The 26856-nt window shown below is 38.9% G+C and overlaps 1 protein-coding gene across 5 annotated transcripts; it reads left to right on the plus strand.

The window, feature by feature from the left end:
* shoc2 (SHOC2 leucine rich repeat scaffold protein) lies at nt 1–26856 on the plus strand. Of its 5 annotated transcripts, none has more exons than XM_067398541.1 (10): nt 3460–3630; nt 13365–13456; nt 15981–16955; nt 18593–18730; nt 19017–19147; nt 19255–19443; nt 19639–19761; nt 19877–20014; nt 24821–24938; nt 25024–26856. In XM_067398541.1, exons 3-10 carry the CDS (start codon nt 16316–16318, stop codon nt 25230–25232), a joined length of 1686 nt encoding a protein of 561 aa, XP_067254642.1. In that variant the 5' UTR covers nt 3460–3630; nt 13365–13456; nt 15981–16315; the 3' UTR covers nt 25233–26856. The 5 variants fall into 5 exon arrangements, with proteins under 5 accessions (XP_067254644.1, XP_067254642.1, XP_067254643.1 ...); XM_067398542.1 differs by having other exon boundaries at nt 3460–3619; XM_067398543.1 differs by lacking the exons at nt 3460–3630; nt 13365–13456 and adding an exon at nt 1–198.

Here is a 26856-nt window from a genome sequence, read left to right on the forward strand (position 1 = left end):
TCTGCTGATAACTCCCAGGGCATTTTATTGCGTCTGTCATTGCAGCAAAATTTCCAAAACAAAAATAAACTGGAGCTCCAGAAGTCTCGTGACGCGTCTGTAATGCGTGCGTGTGACGCGCGCTGGGGAGGGGAGCGCGAGCTGCAGCACTGCTGGAAAGGAGGAGGAAACAAGGATGGCGGAGTCACACCTCTCAAGGTAAAGCACTTTTACTGCTCTACGCGGCTCCGAATCGCACCTTCCGCGGCGCAGGGTTTATCTTCGGCCCGATAAGCGTGCGCGCCAGGCGGTTGAGCGCGATAGACGCGGCGCTGTTCTCGTTCGGTGGGTTTGAATGCACTCTTTTGTTCAGTCCCGGAATGGCCGCTGCTTTGTGTGTGTGTGTGTGTGTAGAGGGTGTTTTCTTTTTTTCTTTTTCTTTCTTTTTTTTTTTACATATTCCGTAGGCTTGCGAAAAGAAAGAGAGAGTGTTGTGGGGGGAATGAAAAGAAAGGTGCCGCGAAAGCCAAGTATGCGCGCGGAATGCGTCTGAGCCACCAGACAGTAAACAAAAGAGTGATTTGTCCCAAAATGGTCATAGAGTCAGAGTCAACAAAGCTTTATTGGCATGATTGTTAACATTTACAACATCGCGAAAGCGTAGGCTATAAAATACTTACAACACTCACATATTTATTACAGAAAATAATTACGTTTAAGTAAATAAAGAAATAAGGGAAAAATAAAGACATTATAAAAAACCGTAGAGAAAAATATACATTTATCAATGTCAGTTCAACAGACAGTACGCGACTGCTGCTGCGCGCTCACGCAAACACTAGCAATGCGATTCGTTCTTTTGAATCGGATCTTTTCAATGAATCGATTGAACCAATTCACATAAGCTAATATATCTGCGTTTTTTGATAACCCAGTGGCACACACTTGTTTTAATTTTTTTAAGTGCATTTTTTTTAAAGTGTTTTGATTTTCAAAACTAGTGCCTACTTAGGCACTAGTAGCCTACAATAAATTTCTGTCTGCTTAAAGGTTCCTATGTAACAGAAGACACAATTTAGTATTTGCACTAATAAAATGTGCGACATAGCCTAGGCCTATGTAATACCTAAATAATTTACCTTAAAGGGATAGTTCACCCAAAAATGAAAATTTGATGTTTATCTGCTTTCCCCCCAGGGCATCCAAGATGTTGGTGACTTTGTTTCTGCAGTAGAAAATGATGATTTTTAACTCCAACTGTTGCAGTCTGTCAGTCGAATAATGCGTGTCAATGGGAACGTCATCTATAAGAGTAAAAAAAAAAAAAACATGCACAGACAAATCCAAATTAAACCCTACGACACATTGATGTCCTAAGACATTAAACAATCTGTTTCTTTTAGAAACCGAACAGTATTTATATAATTTTTTACCTCTAAAACACCAATTATGTCTAACTGCCCTGCACATCCGGTTAGTGAGGTTGGAAAATGTGTTCTGATGACGGAAGAGATCGTTCAGAGAGCGTTCAGACCTCACGCACTGGATGCACAGGGCAGGTGGACATGGTGTTTTAGAGGTAAAAAATTATAAAAATACTGTTCGGTTTCTCACACAATCCGATCGTTTCGTGTCTTAGGACATCAATGTGTCGTAGGGTTTAAATTGGATTTGTCTGTGCATGTTTTTTTTACTCTTATAGACGAAGTTCCCATTGACATGCATTATACGACAGACGGCAACGGTTGGAGTTAAATCATTTGTGTTCTACTGAAGAAACAAAGTCACCTACATCTTGGATGCCCTTGGGGGTAAGCTGTCAGCCTGAAGGTCTGGCCAGAGATCGTATTATTTTAGGGAAATAAGAGGGTCTGTATCTCTTACCGTTGGAGAAAGCGTAATGGCTAACTTAATCACGTGCAGCAGCCCTCAGCCTATCGTGACGCTGTTCAAAACTCCTCCCTGAGTACCACCTGTACTGGCCATTAGCATTAGCCGTTACGCTTTTTTTGGCTAAAGGTTGCAGGCTTGCCTTCCAGTGGCTTTGGTCTGGCTACGCAAGACTATTCCCTCGCTAACTTCACTCAGATGTATGTCAGTGCTTACTTTGCATGAGTGCCCACTACTGGTGGAACCCTTGAAATGAGTTTAAATGGAGCGCCCGGCCTAAGCCCTTGATCTGCTATGGAGCTGATTTATTATTTTCAGGTTTTTTTTTTCTTCTTAAGAATGTGTTTTGTATGTGTATGTATGCTTGGGCTGTTAAAAAATTAAATGTAAACAAATATTAAATATGAATATATGAATACATTTATAATAAATATAAAATATTAAAAAATACACACAAAAATAGTAACTACACGATAAATTATAACTTTGTTAAAAACAGTCAGCTTAAGGTAGCTACAAGTGTTAAATGTCAAAATAATGCCAATATCATACTAGAGTTGTATGGGGTGGGGGGAAATTAAGCACAATCTGCTGTGACGTCACAATCGTGGTGCATTGTGGCCTGTTGGTCTGCCTGAAGTGTACATATTATTATGATTCAAAAGCATAAGGAATCGTTTGCTCTCCAGTCGCTCTTGCAGTACTTTGATGTCATACGCTGATCAGTCTGCATCGATGCATCTCGAACAAGCCTATTGAGTAGGCTCGCTCCCTCTGTCAAAATCGAGAGGTCGAGGGTCTGTCCAACTAAACTTCCCTCGCTCACTTGATGAAGTTGAACACACATGCTCTCAAGTGTGGGTATTGGGACAGGGCCAAGAACAAGCCCTGTGTCCGAATATGCTTATTTCCATATTATAACAGTATGTGAGCTTGGATTGTGTAGTGGATTGTCAGAAAAGAAAAAATGTAGGATTGTTGCAATGCATCAGTTATTGATTGGATGTTGAGATGTGGGCGTCGTTTAAAAAAAATGGAGGCAGATGAACTTGCAGAGGCGGGGTTTAAAGTCAGTATGAAATGGAGGATACGATAGTCTTTTCTTCGCTATTGTGATGTACATCTGAGTGAAACAACTTCTCAAACAAGAAAGAATGTAGAGCGGAACTTGATTATTATTATTATTATTATTATTATTTTTATGGGGAATTGATTGGATGGTTACGGTTTGCCATTTCTGTGATCCCATGTGAGTGACTGGCTGTCCCGCCCTCACATCAGCAAAAACGTCATCAGAGAATTGAACAGATGTTGCTGCAATAATGAAGTTATTTTGATTGAAGATTAAGATTGTGCATGAATTTAAAAAAAAAAAAAAATGATGTAGATGTATAAATAATTTATAATGGTGCAATATTCCATTTAAAAAAACAAAACAAAGAATTGCCCATTTTGATTTCATGATTACTTTAAAGATTCGCTGATGCTTTTCTAAAAACTGATTCTTTAAAACGAACCGTTCGAAAGAACCGATTCGTGGTCTTTTCATCAGTAACGCACGCGCACACGCACGCACGCACTCGCTGCGGATCGAGCTCTTCCCGCTTTGAGCTCCAGCTGCTCCGAGTGCCGTTTGGCGGATGACAGTTTGTTTTCACAGAGGGCCTGTCTGAAAAGAACGAACACTCACGTCCTCAACTACGGGAAATTAATCGTTTTTTCGTCAAGATGAGACCGCTTATTCCAAAATGTACGAGTTTGGTAAGAAGCTTGCGCTGACATTTGTATTTTGTGATGTTTTTTTGTGGGAGCTCGCGCAGGGCTAATGCTGTTAGCCTGTTAGCCGCAGCTGAAGGGTGGCTAATGCTAGCAGAGATATTTCCTTAGCCAGCTTTCAAGCTATCTGTATGCTGTCATATATCACGACACAGCGAATGTGCTCAGATTATTTTCGTTTTTTTCTTTTCTTTTGAAAGCTATGTAATGTTAGTCGCTATTAATGACATTTATGATATTTTTGTGGTTTAATAGCAAGGAATGTTTAGCTAGTTAGCCATGTCAACACAGACGCTTTGTACTCTAGCCCCCTCACACATCAGATTTTTTTTATCGCTTACCGTTTTAAACGTTTTATTATGCCTGTAAATGTGCTGTAGGATAATAATCGGGTCTGTTGGTAAATGAAACCGAGCATTTGCAGCTTTTTCTGACACATTCATGTGTAGGGTTACAAAATATAGGCCCTGAATCTTAATCCAGATACATTCACTAGAAGTTATGTCTTATAAAAAGCTTTTTATTTGCTTTTTTGTCGTTGTTGTGTGTACCTGTGTGTTCTCAGAAAGACTATTACATTGCATTATATGACACTTAAATGGGTGTTAAAAATGTGTTTGAGAGTGAAGACTGGTCTTTCATCTGGGGAGATTGTAATGCAATGCAATTGCCCTGTTCTGATTCGACATTATGCTTGTGTGCTATTTGTAGTATATATAGTGCATCTGTAACCTATTTGGGAAGAATTTTGTGGGTTTGGTGGCCTTGTTTTAAAGCCAACATCCTATAGAGGAGCTGAGCAATTGAAATTGTCATAATTAGCTAAAAAAAAAATGTCATGAACTAATGTAGACTTTACACATCATCCCAGTATTGCACAAAGCCATGCCGTTTTTGAGCTATGATAAAGTCATTTGCTTCTGTCTTGGTATTCCTGTGCATTTCAGGATCTGTTTTATAAATATCAGATGCATCATCTCCCCGAGCTGATGTATGTAAGTATGTTAGAAGCATGGCAAGGGAGGAAAGATGTTTTTTTTTTTTTTTTTTTTCCTGCAGTCGGATGTACGATTAGGAGAAGGTTGTGCAGGATGACCCCTGCCTTACAGTGCTGTTCAACAGTCTTCGCCCACTAGACACGTCCAGAATCGCTTCAGTTTTCTCCATATTAACTGTCCTGTTTTGTTTCCTGTACTTTTTATGTTTCATTTGAGATGCACTGTCTATAAACTGAAAATTACATTATGGCTGATGATCAATATTATAGTCTTAATCTATATTATTTTTTCTTTTGTGTAGGCACAATGAGTTTCCAATATAGACTTGTATTTTGAATGATTGGTTACAGTTTGGTGCTTCTGTAAATGAACTATTTTGATTTCAGTTCTTTTTAATAATTTTTATAAATAAATATTTTGGGGAAAATCTTCTAGTATTTACTCTCCTCTTAGTCAGTTGTCAAATGTTGATGATTTTGGGATACAGATTTTTAACAAAGCAGATATAATATTTCAGAAATAAAATAAGCGAAGTCACACACCATTGTAAGTGCCACACTAGCTACGTTTCTATCCAAAGTAGCGGATTTAACCTATGCGCAAAATTGGAATATTGCATGAAACATTTGTAAAGCAGCGTTTCCATCCGTGTGTTCCAGAGAACAAAATAGTAACTTCCTGGCACAAAATATCTGTAATAAAAATGGAAGTTGCTGTGAAGCCACTGTGACACTTTTTTTTTTTTTTTTCCTGCTTCATAAAAGACTTGAGTCTCAGAGCACACAGACGCAGCAAACACTGTCATGTTAATCAATATGTTTTTCTCCAGTGTACAGAGTTTTTTGTTTGTTTTTTTCCCACACTGGATGCAAAAGAGGAACGCATGTGACCCTGGACCAGTCATAAGTCGCAAGGGTATATTTTAGGGATGTGCAACAGCAACCGAGTACTCGACCCTGACAGCGACGATCGATCATGTAAACGATGATCGAAAAGGTTTTTTTCTCCTGATTGGTTATAGCAGCACCTAGGGCGGCGCCCTGAGCTCCAATTGTTTAGATTTTGAAGTCACGTAGTGATGTCTAGTTTCACTTTGACATGATAGATGAAAATACAGTTCAGTGCAGTTCAGTTTTATCTTGTGCTGAAAATATCCTTTTAAATTCTATTAGGGCTGCACGATTTATCGCACGCGATTTGGCAAAGGCTGAGATTGTTTCATGCATAGCTTGTCAGAGTTGTACGGCTCTGTGATCAGTAGTAAATGCTTCTCCATCTGAAAGCCAGAGGGCGCTCTCAGGCAGAAACTGCAAATGTGCCTTGCTGCCGAAGTAGAACACGAGTCATTCCAGGAAATCCTATACAATCGCTGTAGCTGAATAAACAGAAGATTGAAACGTTTTGATTGATTAAACATGATTAATAAACACACGACTGCCATATTCTGTGTAAGAAGCCACTTCATCTGACAGATGCTCAACTGTTGTTATGAAGTGAGTTTGGAGTAAAACATATTATAAAATTTTTTCTTTTGTTGGACAAGATGTTAATAAATATTTCTCATGTCTGGAAAGATGTTTGACGCGTGTTGTTTTTTCAAATGCACATTTTAAGCGATTCAAACTTTCAGATGTTTTCAGATGGATTAGCGTTTGGAGCCATAATTCATTGACAAGCCACGCATAAAAAAATAATTGCAGCTAAGACAAATCGTTTAAGCGTGATTTCAATTTTTTTTTTTTTTTTCAAATTGTACGATTAATCGTGCAGCCCTAAATTCTATTCATAATTAATTTAGCAATAATCAAGTGCAAATTGAATCCAAAATATTGCTGAAATATTAGTGACACTTTTTAAAGCGCAATCGGAGTTACACTTTCGGTCAAGCTCACGTTTGCATTCGCAAAACTTTTGCAGATGAAAGTTGTAATCGCTACATCTGATTAATCTACTATAGGATGCGTTGGGTCGGGATATTAACATTTATTAAGACGCTGAATGCTCTGCATATCAGTGTTTAGTTTCATGCTCAAATGCAATGCCTGATATTGACTGAGTTATTTGTGACGGCAATGTTGCTTTTAGATGTTTGTTTTAAAAACATAAAAATACTGATGTTATAATAATGCAGCAGTGCTTTTTTTCGTCATATTTATTCAAAAGCATAATTCGCATGGCTTCGTAAATGTGCAGATGATTTACGGAATCACTTAATAATGTGATTAAAATAAAGCACAGATCAGGCATAAACATGGCATTATAATTAGAACTTTATAGAAATCTATAATTTTGGGCCAAATAGTGCAGCCCTACAAACCTGGTATTGTTTGTATATTTTAATTTGTATTAGAAATTGCATTTTAAATCACACTTTTAACCAGAAAAATCGCAATTAGATTTTTTTTTCTCCAAATCGTGCAGTCATAGTTTGCTGAAATAAACAATGCGTAAGACAGATAGACAGACTTCTGGTAATGTACGTTTCTTTCGATCAATACGCTCTGCATGCATTTCAAATGAGAGTAGCTGTCCAATCAACTGTTTGTATGTAAATCTGTTGCTGACATCACAGTTCTTCACATGTTGGTGTGTTGCAGTTCAGTATGGCAAGCGAATGAGACGAGCTGCTGCCTGCATCATATAAATCTCCTGTCTGGGAATATTCTGGCTTCCCAATACGTTACAACACAGATGGTCAAAAAAAAAAAAACATGGCCAAAACATTCACTCTTGGTGAACTTTGTTCATTGTGAGTGCTGTATGCTCCAATATGACCAGTCTTTTATGTCATCATCTCCTGGGTTTTTTAAGCATGCAAATGCAAGTGAGACCGAAACAGCACACATTGCCTTCTGAGTTTAAACAGACAGCGCAAATTCAAAGAGATGCAAAACAATAACGAATGTGCCGGGCAGGGCTCAACAATAAGGACTGCCCAATGGCCTGGGGCCAGTGTGAAAGACGATTGGGACTATGGCAGTTCCGTCATCTGTTCCGGACCAGTGTTGTATCGTAATGAAAGCCTATCATTTGCATGTTTTTAAGGCTTGAAAGAGAACTCTTGTACGCTGTGTGAGAAGTTTTCTGTGCGCACACATCTGAAGTGTCAAACAACATTTTAATCAAAAAACGTATGTATTTTGTGCCTCTAAGTGAACTTAAACAGTTGAGAAAGACGATGCATGTGTAACAGTATCAGCATATTGGATCTGTGCGTTGTTTTAAAATAACAGCAGCCTAAAATTCCCAGGGCTTAAAGTTTTCCGGCACCGTACCGGATCTCCGGCGTGCAGCATTTGGCTGCGGGAAAAAAAATATAGTCCTACATTTGTCTTGACTTGCTATGGCGTGCTTCATTTCATTCATACAATTTACACTAATTAATTTATCATATCGTACAATGTTTTAAACATTTAAGTAGACATTGAATAGTAGAAAGTGTGTATGATGATGTAGTGTTTTAGCTGATAGCAGCCTATTACTGACATAGCTGATTTCTGAGAGACGCAAGAGAAACGCGGCTATTTGATTTACGAACGCGCTGCTCATTTCATACTTTTTGCCCATTTGTGTTTCATCTATCATCTCGCAAGGTTTAAATCATTTAAATACATATCACATAGAAAATGTTTATGATGCAGTATTTTATTGATGTATTAGACTAATTTTTTGCAACGCTCTGATTTCTGAGAGAAACAGCACGGCTATTTGATTTGCGCCGAGCTCAGTTTACACTCATTCACTTCACATGCCTATTGCGTAGTAATTTTAGAGATGTATGTAATTTTGTGCTATCCCTCGGCTCACCTGTTAGCCTATTCATAAAACACAAGGAGTGACTGACTACTTTCCCATACTGGAGTGAGACCATGGACGTCTCTCGAGCTGTCGTGATCTTTCTTAGCACTCTGTGGAGTGACAGATCGCGGTACCGCTTCAGTTCACGCAGAGAGCACATGAACCGACCACCGATATGCATTCTGGCTACCCCTAAACTTTGTTCAGTGCGAATGCCGCATGTTCTATATGAGCAGTCATTTACTTCGTCATCACTGGGTGTTGATAGCTTACGCAGGTGAGACCTGAACTGCACAAGTTGTCTGCGTTTAAACTCATTTAAGCCTTGCCAATTTAAACATCTGAGTGCAAGACGCGAACGAGAACTTGCGCGCGCGCTTTGAGAAGATTTGTGCACTCATCCGAAGCGCGCATTTGATTAATTTTATTGAATCAAATGTGCACCAAAACAGTTACTTTAAATGTTAAAATACCCCCCCCCACACACACACACACACAAAAAAAAAAGTTCAGGCACAGGCTTTTCTTTTGCTTTTAACCCCTGAATTCCTGATGCTGTCTGTTTTTAATGTTCACCAAACAACAAAAGAAAAAGAAAAATTCTATAAATGTGCCGCTACCGCCGGCTGATATATATAACTGACTAGCCTCTCGACGGGAATCCTTCCTTTGTTTATGGACGTGACGTAATGACGCACAGAGGAACCGCTGCATGCTCGAATTTCCCGCGGAAATCCGCCATGTCGCTCTTATTATAAAACATTATTACAAGCTTACTGTTCTGAATCGAGACAAGATAATTAGATCGTTTTGAACACTGGCTGGTTATGTACTTGTTCAAAAGTTGATTTTCGATAATTTTTAACCAAAAAAAGTTGCGGACTGCAGCTTTAAATAAAAATTTTGGTCAGATTTTATGCATACGGTGGTGTGTTCTTTGTGACAGTTTTTTTCTAAAATTAGATCCTCTTTCTAAAAAAACAAGAAATAACACTATATCGCCTTTTTTACAGTATCGCAATATATCATAAAATATTGTATCGTAACCCTTGTATCGTGATACACAGCTCCAATATACTTGCACTGTCACTGACTACATATATTTAACATTTTTACTGGTACGTCACTGAAACTCAGTAAACTTTGATTTTATTTTTTTTCTCACGCAGTACACTTTCACTTTCAGTGTAGGCATTCGTTGGATCACAGACAAACCGCACACAAACAGTCTTGGTGCTCACTTTCTCCTGTCTCTCTCTCTAAAAATGCACTTGCATGATAAGAAGAAACCATTTAAATCGTTGTGAACCATCAAAGTACTGGAACTAAAAATATGATATGGTGATTTAAATGATGTTTGAGTGCTGAAGTATTAAGCACTCTTACTGCATGACATGGAGGCGCCTACACAATCGCTTGCGTTTTTTCATGATAACAGAGGAAACAACTTAAAATGCTCTGTCATTTTTTTGGTCATATAGATATGAGTAAATGCATCATTTCAGACTTTAAAGGGTCTACTTTTATTTGTGTAAACTCAAAATAACAAGAAAAGGTTGTGCTTTTATAAAATAAAGAAAACAAACCGGATGCGCTTTCTGCCATCTTGGTCTATGTGAACTTCAATTTGTCAAAAAAAATAAACCAAAACTCAGTGTACTTGCCTCACAGACTTGAGAAATATATCTATAGAAAGCTTAAAGGAATAGTTCACCCAAAAATTAAGATTTGATGTTTATCTGCTTACCCCCAGTGCATCCAAGATGTAGGTGACTTTGTTTCTTCAGTAGAACACAAATGATTTTTAACTGCAACCGTTGCAGTCTGTCATTCAAATAATGGGAGTAAATGGGAATACAATCAATAAGAGTCGAAAAAACATGCATAGACAAATCCAAATTAAATCCTGCGGCTCGTGACAACACATTGTTGTCCTAAGACACGAAACGATCGTTTTGTGCGAGAAACCGAACAGTTTTTATATTATTTTTTACTTCTAAAACACTATGTCCAACTGCGTTCAGCACTTGGTTAGTGAGGTCTGATCGTGCTCTGACAACGGCAGTGATGTCTCGCGCAAGTATATTTCAATGAGTGCTAGACATCACTGCTGTTGTCAGAAAGGGAAGAGATGGCACCCATTTTACCATTGACCATAGCCCATGTTTTAAAAGCCTTTTTTTGTTGTTGTTTTCTGTATGTTTAGTTGGATGGGGTTCTGTGCCTGTTTGGATATTGAACTGCAAATGTTTGTTTTGTTTTGCTCATCCCTCTTAGCAAACTTGTTCAGCGAAACCAGTGTCTTGCTCAGAAGTGGTATCAAGTGGCTTTTCTGTGAAATATCACAGCCTTGGGATTTCTAGGGAGCTTATCTGAAGTTGTGCAGGCTTACTTCCCTCTAATGTAAAGGAGATGTCACGCTTTAAGAGTGTCAGCATCTAAAGTTGACAGTGGAAACATACAAATCACACAGTGAATCAAAGGCTTCAAAGTGACCTGTTTTACAGTTCAATCGAAGCATTTTCTTTAGACACAGGTCAGCAGAAACTGCTGCAACTCCACTTATCTCAAGATGTAATCCAGCTTAATTGGTGAGAGGTCATGAAACTGAACGTTTTGTCTAAGATTCAGGTAACCTCAGTTACACATTCACTGATAGTGGAGGTCAGTTAATGTATGACACATTGCTCAGTCTTAATGTGAGGAGTTTGGCGCATATGTCATCTGTCAGTATCTTACTGAACGCATGAGTGTTCGTGTGCATCTACACATTCAGTATTGCTTTATTATTATTGTAGACGAGCTGGACTATTTTGCCGTAAAGGTCTTCTGACCTGCGGGAGGTCTGAGCTTTGAAGATCACTCCCAACGATTATTCCCATCGGCATTAACCTTTCTGCCGCTCTGATCTGAGCTTGGACTTGGTGCACGCACGCCGCGCACTTCAACTGCACGCACACTTTTGAATTTCACAATACAGGACAGAGGAACACATGCTTATGCAAAGATAGCATCTAACAGAGTGCTGAGGCTTTACTGATTCGGTTTGGTTGTGGTTTTTATTGGATTACTCAGTGTCGAATGTAATTTGTGATTTAATGAACACAGACACCTACCTGGCATCTCACAGGTAAAGGTACACGGCTTCTGTTCCTGTCGTTGATGGAAACCTGATGCAAAACTGCTATATCTTTTTATGAGCAAGTTAACAGTCGTGCAGGGCTTTTCATACTGGGTTTTGGGGATGCTACGGGGTCTAAAAAACTTTACAGAAAAAAGGTATTTTAGAAAATGTATTTTTGGGGTTGTCATGGTAAACGTGCACTTAAGATAATAATCAAATATGTTCAATGTGATTTGTTTTTTACGCTGACATTTAGCAAATTTGATATTGCAATTTAATTCTGCCTGATCAGAAATCATTTGATTAATTGTTAAATGATGATTAATTTATTCTGTTGAAAGTTTTCACAGTAAAAAAACATTTGCATATAGTTTTATAAAAAAAAGTGTTGATACGCTGTCATCTAAGGCTCCAACTAACAATGATGACTAATCTATCGATTTAGTATACAATTAGTTGATTAATGTAAAAACCAAAAAAATGCCGATTTAGTTGATTTAATCATTTTGTTAGCTTCCAATAAATAATAACTCTAACTTAATCTTTCAACGGCATTGATCTTTCAATGTTTTATTCAAACAGCGCAGGTTTGCTTAGAATGCAACCCTGAAATATTACAGGTGCAGGGCTCGATATAAATGCTGTCCACTTTTCCCGGGACAAGTGGATATTTTGAAGGTTCAAGTGAAAGAGAATTTTACTTGCCCAACCAGACAATTGGCCTGATTAAAATGTCAATATAATAAGTTGGCAATCACCAAAACGTGAGAATGATTCTAATTTTATTACATTCAGTGTAAGTGCCGATTTAATAATTGGTTAATAAATAATATATAATGTACTGACGGTAACAAGGTTGCGCTGTTGAAGCTTGCGCAGCCTCTCTGAGTTTTTATATTTATAATGTATGATACAGTTAAAGGTGCAGTAGGTGATCTGGGAAATGTTAGCCTTATAGCATTGAAAATATATGATCCCACCCTCCCTGCAAATTGCAGTCCAAATTCACGACTCCTCTAAAAGACATGAATGTGCGCGCACACTCGCAAAACGTCACAAGAGACGGCTTTAAACTACCTCGTGCCTCAGCACATAACATGAGAATAACAATGAATGTAAACAACTTGTACCTGACTGCTGCAGATTAATTTCTGTGTTGATGCTGTTGACATGGAAATGCATAATTCCGAGTCTGACTGAAGAACTCCGGTTAGAACATCACGGGTTGCCATCTCTTAATTACAGTAGTTATGGTGTGAACTCAGCATAAGCTTGTTGTTTTTATTTGGTAGGAACTGTAAAAGGTGGCTGCTGTTTGTTAGTGGTGCTCTGTAACTGATGTCTGTCTACATAAACTCTGCATAGCATGAAACGTGCTGATGCTATATGATGTCTGCGTGAACAGGGTTCGTGAGGGAATGTAAAAACATACGTTGACAGGCAGTTAGGACATTGTATTATTTAATTCCGGACAGAATATAATAACTGGATGAGCATTTTATGGTCCTATGCCTTCCACAGATGATATATATTTATAAAAATACATTTAGACCATTTAACATAGTGATTGCTATCAGGATATGAGGAGACTTTCAACCAGTATAAAAAAAAATGTTTCTGTAGAGAATCGCTTATTGCACCTTTAAGCAACATCACATGACCAAGAGTGCTGTTTTTCTGAATGCCACCACGATTATAAATGTGGCACTGATTTCATACAACAGTTCAATAAACAAGTAGGTAATATTAAGTTACTTATGTTTTAGATGCATTATTGACTGTTTTTTGTTTTATTTCAGCAGTGAAAATGGTTCCAAACAAAGATCACAGCAGAACCATAGCGCATCTCACAGCAACACTTTACTGAATGATTCCTCTTTCAGAGTCAAAGGTTCGAATCATCATTTGAATGAATGACTCATTGACTTGCTGCTGGCGGTTTATTTTCTTATTTTATTTTAAAAGTATAATTTTTTTCCCCCAACATTTCTTTCATTTATATATTCAAAGAAATATTAAAAACGATCTCATAACATTATTATATGCAGTTGTAATTTTTCAGTGTAAATGATTTAATTTGATTGGTAACAGCTTACAGTGTTGTCTTATTCTAATTGAATTTATTGATCAAGTATAAGAATTTGAAATGAAAGATGAAGCATGCATTTATAAGATTGGTGCCCTTTTAAAAAGGTAAAAAAATGCCCTCAGGGTAAATATCACAAATATGAAGATTGAAATATGCCAAAGCTGATAGAACACTGATAGAACAGCTTCCGAATAAATCATATTTTCACCACAAAAAATCCTTTTTTCCGGACAAGCAACTTTTTGTATTCAGACAAGTGAATTACAGATTTACTTGTCCGAAGGACAAGCACATAACAAGGCTTAATGTTGAGCCCTGAGTAGGGCTGGGCGATAAATCGATTTTATCGATTAACTCGAATTTGACGTTAAGGGCGATTTGTTTTTAATGAAAATCGGTTTTCTCTTTAACTTCCACCACCGGCTCTCCCCTTAGGCTTCCGTAGTTCAGAGTGGGCTCGCCCTCCCCCCGCTTACCTTACAGTCAGCCGCACACAGACAACATGGCAGGTAACAGCGCAGAGCTCCTTCCAAAGAAAGGCACCGTTTCATCCGTTGTTTGGAATGGACTATATGCACGGAGCGTTCTTTAGAACTTCCGCATTAATATAAGCCAGCTCGAAAACTTCCGGTGAGATGTCATTTGCTGGTGTGTTGAGCATCAGTAGTGTAATACTTAGTTTATAATCAGATTATAGTCACTTAAATAGGCATAGCATCAATTTAGTTCAAACATAACACGCATACAAAATAAATAAATAAGGACGTACCTCAGTGTTCCTCCTCGGCTAAATTCAATTCGACCATCAGTTTTCACACTTTTATGTGAAAAAAAAAGCTTCAAAAATTAAATATTTATTGTACACTTTAGTTAGATTCATTTAATAAAATGTGTGTTTTTATAAGAGTGCTGAAATCATTGATCTTGCGCTGCATTGACTGACAGCTGCTGTGATTACAAGGTAAAAGTGCGGTATCACTTCCTGTTTAATTAATTCACCATAAAAGTTATTGTTTTTCTTAAGTTTTGTAAGTATTTCATACTTCACATTGACAAAATATATTTGTAAACCTAGTTACTTTATAATGTTTAACATTTAGTCAAAAACAAAGTGAAAAACGATTAGAGGAAATGGCTCACAAATGCGCAAATACATGCTACTTTGCCGCCACCTGCTGGTTAAAGTGGTAATATTGTCTTTTTTATTTTTAAATAAGTGTTTTCTATCAAATGATGAATTTACTATATTTTACGATCGGTTTTACAATGGGGACAATCTCAGAAGGATGAACAAGTAATGTTTGTGGTCATCATAAACTGCATAAGCGAAAATCTGAACAAAATAAAGAGTACATTTGTTTTGAGCAATTTCTTTGTCGGTTGTTGTTTGTTTTTAAATAGAAAAAAAAAAATCGATTAAAATCGAAAATCGGGTTTGGTGTGAAAAAATCGGAGATTTTTTTTTTAAGTCATATCGCCCAGCCCTAGCCCTGAGGTGTCAGTTTGATTATAGAATGCGGTTTGTTAAACTTACTGACAACCGATTTGTAGTTCCTTTTGAATCAGTGTATATCCTGTCAATAGTAAAGGGTGTTGAGTATGATCTACTTCGGTGGTACTTGCATTATGCTCATGTCATAATCATTTTCAGCATCCCAGGGAGCCGAAGTCACCATCTTAGGGGATGAATGTGAACGGTGTGCATCAAGGCATTCTACGCAAATCATTTTTATGCAATCAGCGTCATTGATTACATTGATGCGGTGTTCCAGTCCCACTGTCAACCTGATAGAAAGAAAATATTTTCCTGATATTTAACTATTTGCTTTAGTTACAATATGAAAAGCCAACTATATTACTTTGGAAGCAGATGGGAAAGAAACTGGCCTGGCTTTTTCCACACCCTCAAAATGGATCTAATGCATTCTTATCAGTGAAACGCTTAAAGGCTTTTCCCATTGTGGAAGCACCCTATATAATTTTTCTTGCAGGGCAGTTAATAAGTTCCCGTACATCCACCAGTAAAGGATGATCTGATGCATCGTCGAAAGAGATTTGAGATTTAATTGCCATTAATTGCCTAAAGTGGCTGACCATTGACGGCCTGAATGACTTGATGCCACTTCTTCCTGAAAGTGCTTGTGGTACAACCATACAGGAAGGAACTGTATGTTTATTAGTTAGCAGCTCGCATTTGCGTCATTAAGGGAAGCTCTTAACGACCTTTTTCACATCTGAAAATTTGAATGAATCTTTTGTCTGTAAGTCATTCCCGTCTTTGAGGAATTAGGCATCTTAACTGAAACTATTATTTTTTGTTTAACAGCCAAAGGATGTGAATCCCGGCAACCTACCTGTGTAGAACAGCTCTAGCCGAGCCGAGGGAAAGAGTGCAGATCAAACAAGCATGAGGCTGCTGGCCTCCACGCCACACCGACTGCAACAAACACGCGTCACCCACATGGAGTTTTAACCCCTGCAGGAGTACAGGCTGCCTCTGTCCACCAACACTGGTGAAGGAACACAGGTATGTATGAGCACACACAGATATAACAGCCCCTCCCTTTGGTTCTGCCCTTGAATAACGAACAAAATACTAGAGCTAGAGAAAGAGCGAAAGACTAAGGGTCCCATGTGCCATTGGGCAGCGGGGCTTTCGCCATGAGCAGTACTCTGGGCAAAGATAAAGACTCTAAGGAGAGGGAACCCAAAGCTGAAGGGAAATCCAAAACCAAAGGGAAAGATGCCAAAGACGGGAAGAAAGACACGAGTGGCGCTTCGCCCGCAGTGGCCTTCACGTTGGACAGCACGATAAAGCGGCCCAACCCGCCGCCCAGCACGCGCAAAAAATCCAGCAACGCTGAGGTTATCAAGGAGTTGAACAAGTGCCGGGAGGAGAACTCAATGCGCCTGGACCTGTCCAAGAGATCCATCCATCTCCTGCCCTCTTCCATTAAGGAGTTGACACAGCTGACCGAGCTCTACCTGTATAGCAACAAGCTGCAAAGTCTGCCGCCCGAGTTGGGATGCCTGTCGGGACTGGTGACGCTGGCGCTCAGCGAGAACTCTCTCACCAGCCTGCCCGACTCGCTGGACAACCTGAAGAAGTTGCGTATGCTCGACCTGCGGCATAACAAGCTGAGGGAGATCCCCGCCGTGGTGTACCGCGTCACCTCCCTCACCACGCTCTACCTGCGCTTTAATCGGATCACCACCGTGGAGAAGGACATCAAGAATCTGTCCAAACTCACCATGCTCAGCATCCGAGAGAACAAGATTAAACAGCTGCCCGCAGAGATCGGTGAGTGAGCTGCTGCTTAAAACTGTTCTTTCTTTTTTTGTTGTTCTTTTTTTAAGCATATTCAGGGTTTTTTCCTGGGTCCGAAATCGTCTTTGGTGGTGGTGGTGACTAATTTGAAAGTTAATAATAATATGTAGGGCTGCACGATATATCGCATGAGATTGTCACACGCATTTCATCAATAAAGCCGGTTCCCTGATTACCGCTAAATCTCCATCACCTGCTTTCAAATGCAGCGGCATTTAATAGACCGAGCCGTAGATCACTGAAAAGCCACGCAATATCGCGTTCATTATCGAAGGCAATTCATCTGAGATATGAACGCGATATTGCGTGGCTTTTCAGTGATCTACGGCTCGGTCTATTAAATGCCGCTGCATTTGAAAGCAGGTGATGGCGATTTAGCAATCAGGGAACCGGCTTTACTGACGAAATGCGCATGACAATCTCATGCGATATATCGCCCAGCCCTAATAATATGAATGACAAAGCAACACATTACATAGCAAAAATGGCAGGTCTGTTTATTTGGTAACACTTTAAACACAAAGTCTCATTTTTCATCATTAATGCATTAACTAACATGAACTAGCAATGAGAAATACATTTGTTACAGTATTTGTTAATGTTAGTTAACTATGCCTAAATCCATATTATTACAGTATTATTTATATCAAGGTTGGGCGATGTCTACCAAATTGGCATCAGACGATGTCTACAGTGAAACATCACGATGGACGATGACATCGTTCGCGTTTGTGCGTTAAGCTCAACTTTCATTGGAATGAATTAAAAACGCTTGCTCTGCTCGGGGCCAGTGGACATGCATCGTTAATGTGGCACATGTCTTGAGAAAGAGAGAATGTGCATAGAGCTGAAAGGGCTTGAATGAAGTGAAGTTTGGCTTTAGATAAAACTACTAGAGGATATAGCTCTGAAATATCATTGCCACGAATGATCCTGAGTGCTTGTGGTGTGATCCGCACCGCTGTTTTGACGCGTTGCTCACTTCAACTAGACACAGTAAAATGGTGCTACCATTCTGTCTCTCTTGAATATCAGTGGTTTAGTTCGTGTACAACATCTAGTAGCCTATAATTCGTCTGCCGTTTTTTGCACAATAAAATCTTTACTGTTTAATTTGTTCATTGAACTGTTTTGAATGTAATTTGTATTGTGATCGGAAACAACTACATTGTTAGTACCTAATCAGAAAAAAATATATATTTGAAGTAACGGCATGGAAATTGAAACGGAAATTGAAACCTTTTTAATTTTCATTTTCATTTTAAGTAAAAAATTATTGTATGTGCTTTTGTCATTTTATATTAGTTTATTGCTTTTTTAAAAAATTCTATTTAGTTGTAATTTATATTCATTTCAGTTTTGGTAATTAAATAGCACTTAAAGTAGTACTTAAACGTATAAACTTAACTTATTTTATATCAGTTAGTTGCCAATTATATAATTATTGATTTACCAAAGAGCCCCAGTCTTCTGATTGGTTAACAAATCTGACCATATTCCATGGTCTATTTTTATAAAAATATAAATGTGTATAGTGTCATTCCAAAAAATCTCTAAAAGTATAACATTTCAGTGTTCATTTGTGATGATTCTGCTGACTTGTGTTATAGGTGAGCTCTGTAACTTAATTACGCTGGATGTAGCCCACAACCAGTTGGAGCACCTTCCTAAAGAGATCGGCAATTGCACTCAGATCACCAACCTTGACCTGCAGCACAATGAACTTCTTGACCTACCTGAGACTATAGGTGAGGACCTGCTCAAGCTGGGATGTTTTTATTGTTGGAGGCAAAACAAAAATTGTACTGTACAGTTCTGCTTTGGGGAAATTTGTTGGCTTTGTGAGCATTCAGTTCTACGTTATAACGGTCTAATTAAGGATAATCTGATCAGTGGAGGAAGTATGCCTATATGCCCATGTAAAGATTAGATCAACAGTTTTGGACCATAAACTTATTTGGACCACAGACAACACATTTGGATCATAAAGTTAAGCATATCGATGGCATTTCTCACATTCATTTACTGTTTCAGGTAATTTGTCGAGTATAAACCGTCTCGGTCTGAGATACAACCGCCTATCAGCGATCCCTCGATCTTTAGCGAAGTGCCGAGAGCTGGAAGAGCTCAACCTTGAAAACAACAACATCTCAGTGTTACCAGAGGTGAGGCTTGCTTCAGCTCATTCCAGCTTTAATAATTATCAGTCTTACATTGTTTGTTGTTGTCCTGTTTATGTATATTTTATCGATCCCTATCGGTTCCTCCTCAGGGGCTTCTGTCCAGTCTGGTGAACCTGACGAGTCTGACGCTGGCGCGGAACTGTTTCCAGTCTTATCCAGTGGGCGGCCCATCCCAGTTCTCCACCATCTACTCACTCAATATGGAGCACAACCGTATCAACAAGATCCCCTTCGGCATTTTCTCCCGAGCCAAAGTGCTCAGCAAGCTCAATATGAAGGTGATTGTCCACATGAGGTCACTGTTGAAATATGTTGGAAACAAACTTTTCAGGACATGGACTTTAACTAAAGAGCAGACTAAAGTAGAGGATTGTGGGTAGGCTGTTTTGTCCTGGACCAATAAGCAGCATTGTTGTGGCTAGTTTTGCCTTGCAAAGCGCCTCTGACATTTTCTTAAAAAAACTTTTTTACAGGACAACCAATTAACATCTCTTCCGCTGGATTTTGGGACGTGGACCAGTATGGTGGAGCTGAACCTGGCAACAAACCAGCTTACCAAGATTCCAGAGGATATCTGTGGACTTGTGTCTTTAGAGGTGACATAATGTTCTGTATTTTAACAAATCACTGAATTTCATGATAGTAAACCCATTTTTGTCATGTAGTTAGGTCTATGTTTTGGCTCATTGTTTTTCCATTTGATTCCTTCAGGTCCTCATATTATCCAACAATCTCTTGAAGAAGTTGCCTCATGGGATTGGGAATTTACGGAAACTACGAGAGCTTGACCTTGAGGAGAACAAACTGGAGTCCCTCCCGAATGAGATTGCCTACCTTAAGGATCTGCAGGTAGAACATTTGTCTACATAAAAGGGTTTTTCCTGGGTCAAAAATGGTCTTTGGTGGTGGCTGACAGATATGGTCATCCACACAAACAGTAAAAAGTTGATCTGCAAGCCCAGTGCTGACAATAAATTACCTGACACTCTTAATGTAATCCTTTCTTGCCCTCTTTGAAAATAATCTGTGATTTCATAGCTTTGTAAGAAGTAAAGATGCTTCTTTGCTAGACCAGATAATTATTTTGGTACTTAAATTAATAATAATTAATAATCAATATTAAAAAGTAGCATTTAAAAGTTTTTTTTATTTTTTATCTAATAGTCTAATGTTCTACTTTAATTGAATGCACCTAGCTAACAACAACTTGCTTTGTTCTGGTTTCACCTCACTCCAGTCTAAACTAACTGATTTTAGGCCTAAAGGTAATTTACTACACATTGTCATACAAATAACCTGAAAATACTGTGGATTATTAAGGCTAAATCTTACTAACCACTCTTAGTAAATTGGGCAAGCACACTTGCATTCTCATTTCAGGTTTTCTGAGTAAATTTGTTATAGCTACACCGATTCAGACAGTGACAGTTCAGTTGTTTTAACTATTCATTAAAATGAATCAGTTCAAATAAGTCATTAGGTCGCGAATCGGACATTAGCGGACGTGACGTGGACACATTGTGTGCGAATCCTGGTGGTTAGGACATCGCAAAAGATTTGTCAACACAGAAAACACTTCGTCGCTTGATGATAAATAAATAAATAATTTTTTTTTTTTTTTTTTTCTCGTTAATTGAAAGTGTGGTTTATGTCAGCTGCATGTGCAGAATGCCTGTCAGAGACGATGTAACGTTTTTTGAGCACTATTCACAGCCAGTGGTTATTCAGGGGGAAAAAATTCTCAGAATGTGCCACATGAAACATGGATTCGGTCTTCCGGACTTTTAGCATCGTGGCAGTTGATTTAGATTATTATGTGCGAGGGACATAGCAAAAGGGTTTGCATAGTTTGAAGACCGAGAGATTGCGCGCACGAGGGAGGAGCTCTCTGCTCGTTCTATCCGTCAGTTAACATGTGCCCTATCATGAGTTCAGAACTCATCTGCATTACTCATAAAATCACAATAACTGATCAAACAAGGCTTTGGTGGGACAAAAATTCGTTTTGGATACCACCAAAAATGTTTCAATGTAGGAAAAACCCTGCATAAGCAGCTGCCTTTTTAGGCTTTCAATGGAGTCTTTTGCTAGCATGTTACTCTTATATTATGTAAAATTTTTAGTTAGGTCCAACTTTTATATCAATATTTTGCAGTACTGTATGGAGCCCCTAAAGGGAAATGATGTAAAAAATAAAAAATGAGATGGGAAGAAAAATCATAATTCAATACATTTGAATCCTTTTGCAAAAGTATTTCTTTCCCCCATTAAACTTTTGCTCATTAAAGCATTGAAAAATAGTCCTTCCTCATATTATTTCCATGTTTTGTGAGCGAATGCACACTTTCTTGGGGAAATACAAATGTTTTGCGAGAGAACACAAAAGTTTTTTGAGTGTAAACAAACTTTCTCGAGGGAATGCAATGTTTTTTTGGGGGAAACTCAACATTTTTTTCAAGAGAACACAATCGTTTTATGAGCAAATGCTAACTTTCTCGAGGGAATGCAATTCACCCGTGGTATAAAATAGCATTCAAGAGTGACCTTGGGAATGCTAAGGGGTTAAGAGTGAATGTAAAGCTTCTCAGAGCTAACGCAAAAGTTTTGGTAGAAAACGCTGAAGTATCAAATGCAAAGTTTCTCCAGGGCATGGAAAAGTATTGCGAGAGAATGCAGAAGCATTGAAATAAAATAAAAAAATTAGGGCAATGGTCTCAAACTCCTGGAAGGCCAAAGCCCTGCAGAGTTTAACTCCAACCCTAATTAAACACACCTGGTCCAGCTAATCAAGGTCTTCAGAAGCCCTCCAGGATCTGAGTTTGAGACCACTGCTTTAGGGGCTCCGTACTAAAATATGCAAGTATGTTTACACTGATGAGCCATTACATTAGGACCACGTTGCATTTTAAATAAGCACGCCTGGCAACCGAACGGTGCCACAGGTGCAGCTCACAGAGCAGTATATATGCCCCCCTAGGACCGGCTTTCGGTCAGAGTGTTCGGTGTCACAATGGGAAAAGCTGCTGAGTTAACTGCACACCATCACCAACAAAGTATGAAATGGGCCCCAGATCATTGAGATTGGACAGTGGATGATTGGAAGAAAGTGGCCTGGTCTGACAAATCAAGATTTCTGGTGCATCACGTCAGGGCCAAACACAGAAACGCTGATTACCAACAGAGGATATGGCACCTGGATGCACTGTTAGGCTGGCAGCGGTTTTCTTGTGACACTTTAGGCCCCATTATCCCAATAGCACAATCCCTGACAGCTGTCAGGTATCTGAAAATTGTTGCAGACCAAGTGCACCCATTCATGGCAACTGTGTTCCCTGCCGGTGATGGCCATTACCAACAGGATAATGCGCCATGCCACACTGCCAGAATAATCGAGGAGTGGTTCGAGGAACATGATGGTGAGTTTCTGTTAATGCCTTGGCCTGACATGAGCCCAGTTGAACATTTGTGGTTCAATTTGGAAAAGCAGGTTCGCTCTACATCACCATTAGGGCTGCACGATATATCGTGATTCATTGCAAATTTTATTGTACGCAATTTGCCAAAGGCTGCGATTTATTTTATGTGCAACTTGTCAGAACTGTACGGCTCTGTGATCAGAAGTTAATGCTTCTCCATCTGAAAGCCAGAGGGTGCTCTAAATATGAAATTCCAAATATGCCCTGTCGCAGAAGTAGATAACATGCGTCATTCCAGGAAATCCCTATGGACGTCATACCATCTCTGTAGCTGAATAAACAGAAGATTGAAAGCTTTGATTGATTAAACATGACTAATAAACACATGACTGCCTTATTCTGTGTAAGAAGCCACATCATCTCACAGAAAGATGCTCAACTGTCATTATGAAGTGAGTTTGGAGTAAAAACATGTTATTAAATGTTGTCTTTTGTTGGACAAGATGTTAATAAATGCTTCTGGAAAGATGTTTGATTTTCAAATGTACATTAAAAGCAACTTAAACTCGAAGCTGCGCAAAAAAAAAACACTCGCAGCCTTTACGATATCATAATTGCGTTTAAGCGTGATTTCAATGTTATTTTTCATATTGTGCGATCCATCCAGCAGCCCTAATCACCACCACCCTGCAATGTTGACATTATAGGGGCTTTCGCACCGGAGGAACCTTATCATGGTTCCTAGAACTATATTGGCTGAAGTACCCGGATATTGTTGTGTTCGCACTGCAGGAACTAGGAACAATTTTAGTTCTAGGAACTCCTTTTGGGTGAACTAAATTAGCTCCTACTTCAGAGTAGGGTCTAAACCAGCACTATAGGATCAGTGACGTGAGTGTACGTTGATTGATCAAACGCATGTCAAACACCGGCATTTTTAAAAAGCTGTGTAAACATATTTTCTTCACGAACATGGAAAACAGTGATAACAGCATTTACCCATTGTCTGCAGTTGGCTGTGCCAAGTGTGCGACCGCACAGGGCCTCGCGGCTTAGGCCTAATTGAAAGGGGGTGTGGAGAAACCGAGTTAGCAAAGATTCATTTTGTGATGTAAGCACAACAAAGTTCTTGTTCGTACTTTTGTTTTGGGGTAAAAATAACTTTGAAATACCTTTGCAGCGTCATACTGTTTATGAACATCCCGACACATACATGCTGCTGAGAGCACCATTTAGATTAATATGCTATGTGCGCTTTCCTCTCAACAACAAAAACACAAAACAAATATGAAAAAAAAATATATAAATAATAAGAAAGCATCTGATCTGATCATAGCGATGTAGATATGTTCGCACCAGCTCTATGATGTTTATTTATCATGTCATGTCACGTTTATTTATAGCCTACCACTTTATGCAATATAGCCTATTGCTTTAAAGCCACAAATATCATAACTATCTATAGGCCTAGTGACTGAGACATGTATTCAAGAAATTTATTAAAACAGAAAAGGCCACTCAAACATGGTAGTCGGTTTGTTTGTTACGCACTTCAATCCGCATCATCAGGTTCACACATGGCCTCGCACCCCCCTTGCGATGGGTCTGTCTGCAGCGTTGTTCTTTTCTCAGCCTCGATACAAAAAGTTGTCATAGGAGATTTCGTCTCTTAGCCCCACTCTTTGCTCTTTCAGTCACATAAATTATGTGTTTACATTCCATCTCCGTTATCACGAAACCCACGACACACAACAAACACAGCTCCGATCACGGCATCCTCCATTTACTGGTTTTTAGCGTTTGTAAATGCCACGCTTAAAAAGACGCCGCTGTCGGACACTTCACAGTTCCTATTCCCGGTGCAGATGCAACCAGGAACATGACCCGGGGGAGAACTTAGTTCTTGGAACTATCCTAGTGGCTAGTTCCTATAACTGAGTTCCTAGAACTATTTGGTGTGAAAGCCCCTAATGGCACCAGATACACCCCAGGAGACATATCGCCACCTCGCTGAATCAAGTTTTGTTGGCTAAAGGAGGTTCTACCTGTTATTAGACAGGTGGTCATAATGTAATGGCTCATCGGTGTATTATTATACGGAATGATTTTTGTCCCTCACTTTGCTCGTTGCTGTGCATTCTGGGAATGCCCTATCCACAAAGGACACATGACATACTGTATGGATGCTGTTATACTATTTGTTTTGATTGTGAAACTCATTTTTAACATTTATTTGCAGAAACTTGTGTTGACCAATAATCAGCTGACCACTTTGCCGAGAGGAATCGGTCACCTGACCAACCTGACATACCTGGGCTTGGGAGAGAATCTACTGCAGCACCTACCTGAGGAGATCGGTACGACCTTGCTGCCGCCCTCAAACGCACACAGCCACACATCTATATGCAACTCACTCACAGTCTTTCTCTGTCCAACCCACAGGCACACTGGAGAACCTCGAGGACCTGTACCTGAATGACAACCCTAACCTGCACAGTCTGCCGTTCGAGCTGGCCCTGTGCAGTAAGCTGTCCATCATGAGCATAGAGAACTGCCCCCTCAGCCACCTTCCACCGCAAATTGTCGCCGGAGGCCCTTCGTTCATCATCCAGTTCCTCAAGATGCAGGGTCCCTACCGTGCCATGGTCTGAGACGCTCGCACACTGTACAAAGAGGAAAGCGAATCGCCGCATGGCGTTACCTTGTTGTCGTCATTATATCTAGGACAAGAAACTGTGCAACTGGGTTCCATTTGATGGAGGAATCATAGCCAGTTAGGTCCCCTTTACCCCCGTAGAAAACAATGTCTAGACTTCTGTTGCCAAAATTAATGTACATTAGTGATTCTGAAGAGGCGCTCTTAAAATGTTTCAATCATTTTGCCAATTTATTGAAAGTCATTACAGGGGTTTCGATGCCATGAAACAGTTGTATGCAAAAACAAAACATTTTTACAAGTTCATTTTTGCTGCTGCTGCCGCCATACTGTATGCGAGTTATTTGATTTATTTTATTTTCTTTTTTTTTTTTTTAGCCAGTTGTTTTTTTTTTTCCTTTTTTTTTATCATCCCACAACCAAAAGATTTTTATTGTACAGAGGACCTGTTTGGAAGCAGTGAACAAATATTAGTGTTTTTTTTATATATATAAATATATATATTAATTGTTGTTATTATTATAGAATTGTGCCTATCCAGTGCAGTTGGGTGGTTTGTGTCTGAACATAATTATCCAAGAGGTTTTTAATACAAAAAGGATGAATTTGCAAAAGTATAATTTATTCCGTAATTTCTTTTCATTTTGTAATGATTGTTGATTATTTTGTCAATCCCTTTTTTAAATATTCATTCCTGTTCGCTATTTGGACGTGTTGCTGCGCTTGACGTTTTAAAATTATAAATCTGCAATTCTTTTTTTCTTTTCTTTTTTTTCTTCCTGCGATTATAGTGAAAACGAAGCAACAGATGAATCAAAATCACTTTTGACAGCAATCACATCATGGGTTTAGCTAGTTCGAACTAGTGCGTCACCCTGGTATCGGGGTCTCTGTTCTGAAAGTGGGGTTTGTAATTGTTTACTTGTTTGCCATATCCACAGTGTTGCGCTCTGCTTGTGTCCCATTGGTGAGAGTCGCATCTACATATCATATCAGGTGCTGAACAATGCTAGCAGTTAAAAGCCCACGTTTACTGTGAGGAATGCCAAACGCCTATTCAACATTACTTTCATCCTTTTTTTTTTTTTTTTTTTTTTCCGCATTTGAAGGATTTCCTGGTCTGTGTCATCGGATTGGTTTTAAACTTCTTCACTTGATTTCTGCTCTCTTAAATTTCCAGAATATTAAACAATGGTTACTTTTTTTTTTGCACCGTTTGTCCCACATACCACCCCTCTAATGCTGCTGCCTTTAATGCACTTTGTATTGATATTTGGCATCCTCCACAAGTAAAAGGGTCGTGATATTACATGTTACCAATTAAACATATGGTTGGGGGCATTTATTATTATTATTATTATTATTTCTGAAGTATTTTATCTTTTTATTTTAATTCTCTATCATGTATATTTTATAACAATGAATGAAAAAATTTGCCTCAGCAAATTCGAACGTTAACATTCTATTAAGAACCTTATTCTTCTTTCTCCATATTAAATGTTTTGATTTAAACTTCTGTCTGACTAGTTTGTTTCTACATTTAAAAATTCCTATCAGTTTCAAATGGTGCAGATAAAGTATTGCAATTAAAAACTGAAATGTTTTGATTATACAAACTT

The sequence above is a fragment of the Chanodichthys erythropterus genome, chromosome 10 (assembly GCF_024489055.1).
Source record: "Chanodichthys erythropterus isolate Z2021 chromosome 10, ASM2448905v1, whole genome shotgun sequence".
Classification (NCBI taxonomy): domain Eukaryota; kingdom Metazoa; phylum Chordata; class Actinopteri; order Cypriniformes; family Xenocyprididae; genus Chanodichthys; species Chanodichthys erythropterus.

Bases quoted from the DNA above. Each gene is read 5' to 3' on its own strand.
- shoc2 (XM_067398543.1), top strand. From the start codon at position 16,316: ATGAGCAGTACTCTGGGCAAAGATAAAGACTCTAAGGAGAGGGAACCC. The intron at 19,444-19,638 runs GTGATTGTCCAC...ACTTTTTTACAG, and splicing joins TCAGCAAGCTCAATATGAAG to GACAACCAATTAACATCTCT. The intron at 20,015-24,820 runs GTAGAACATTTG...ATTTATTTGCAG, and splicing joins CCTACCTTAAGGATCTGCAG to AAACTTGTGTTGACCAATAA.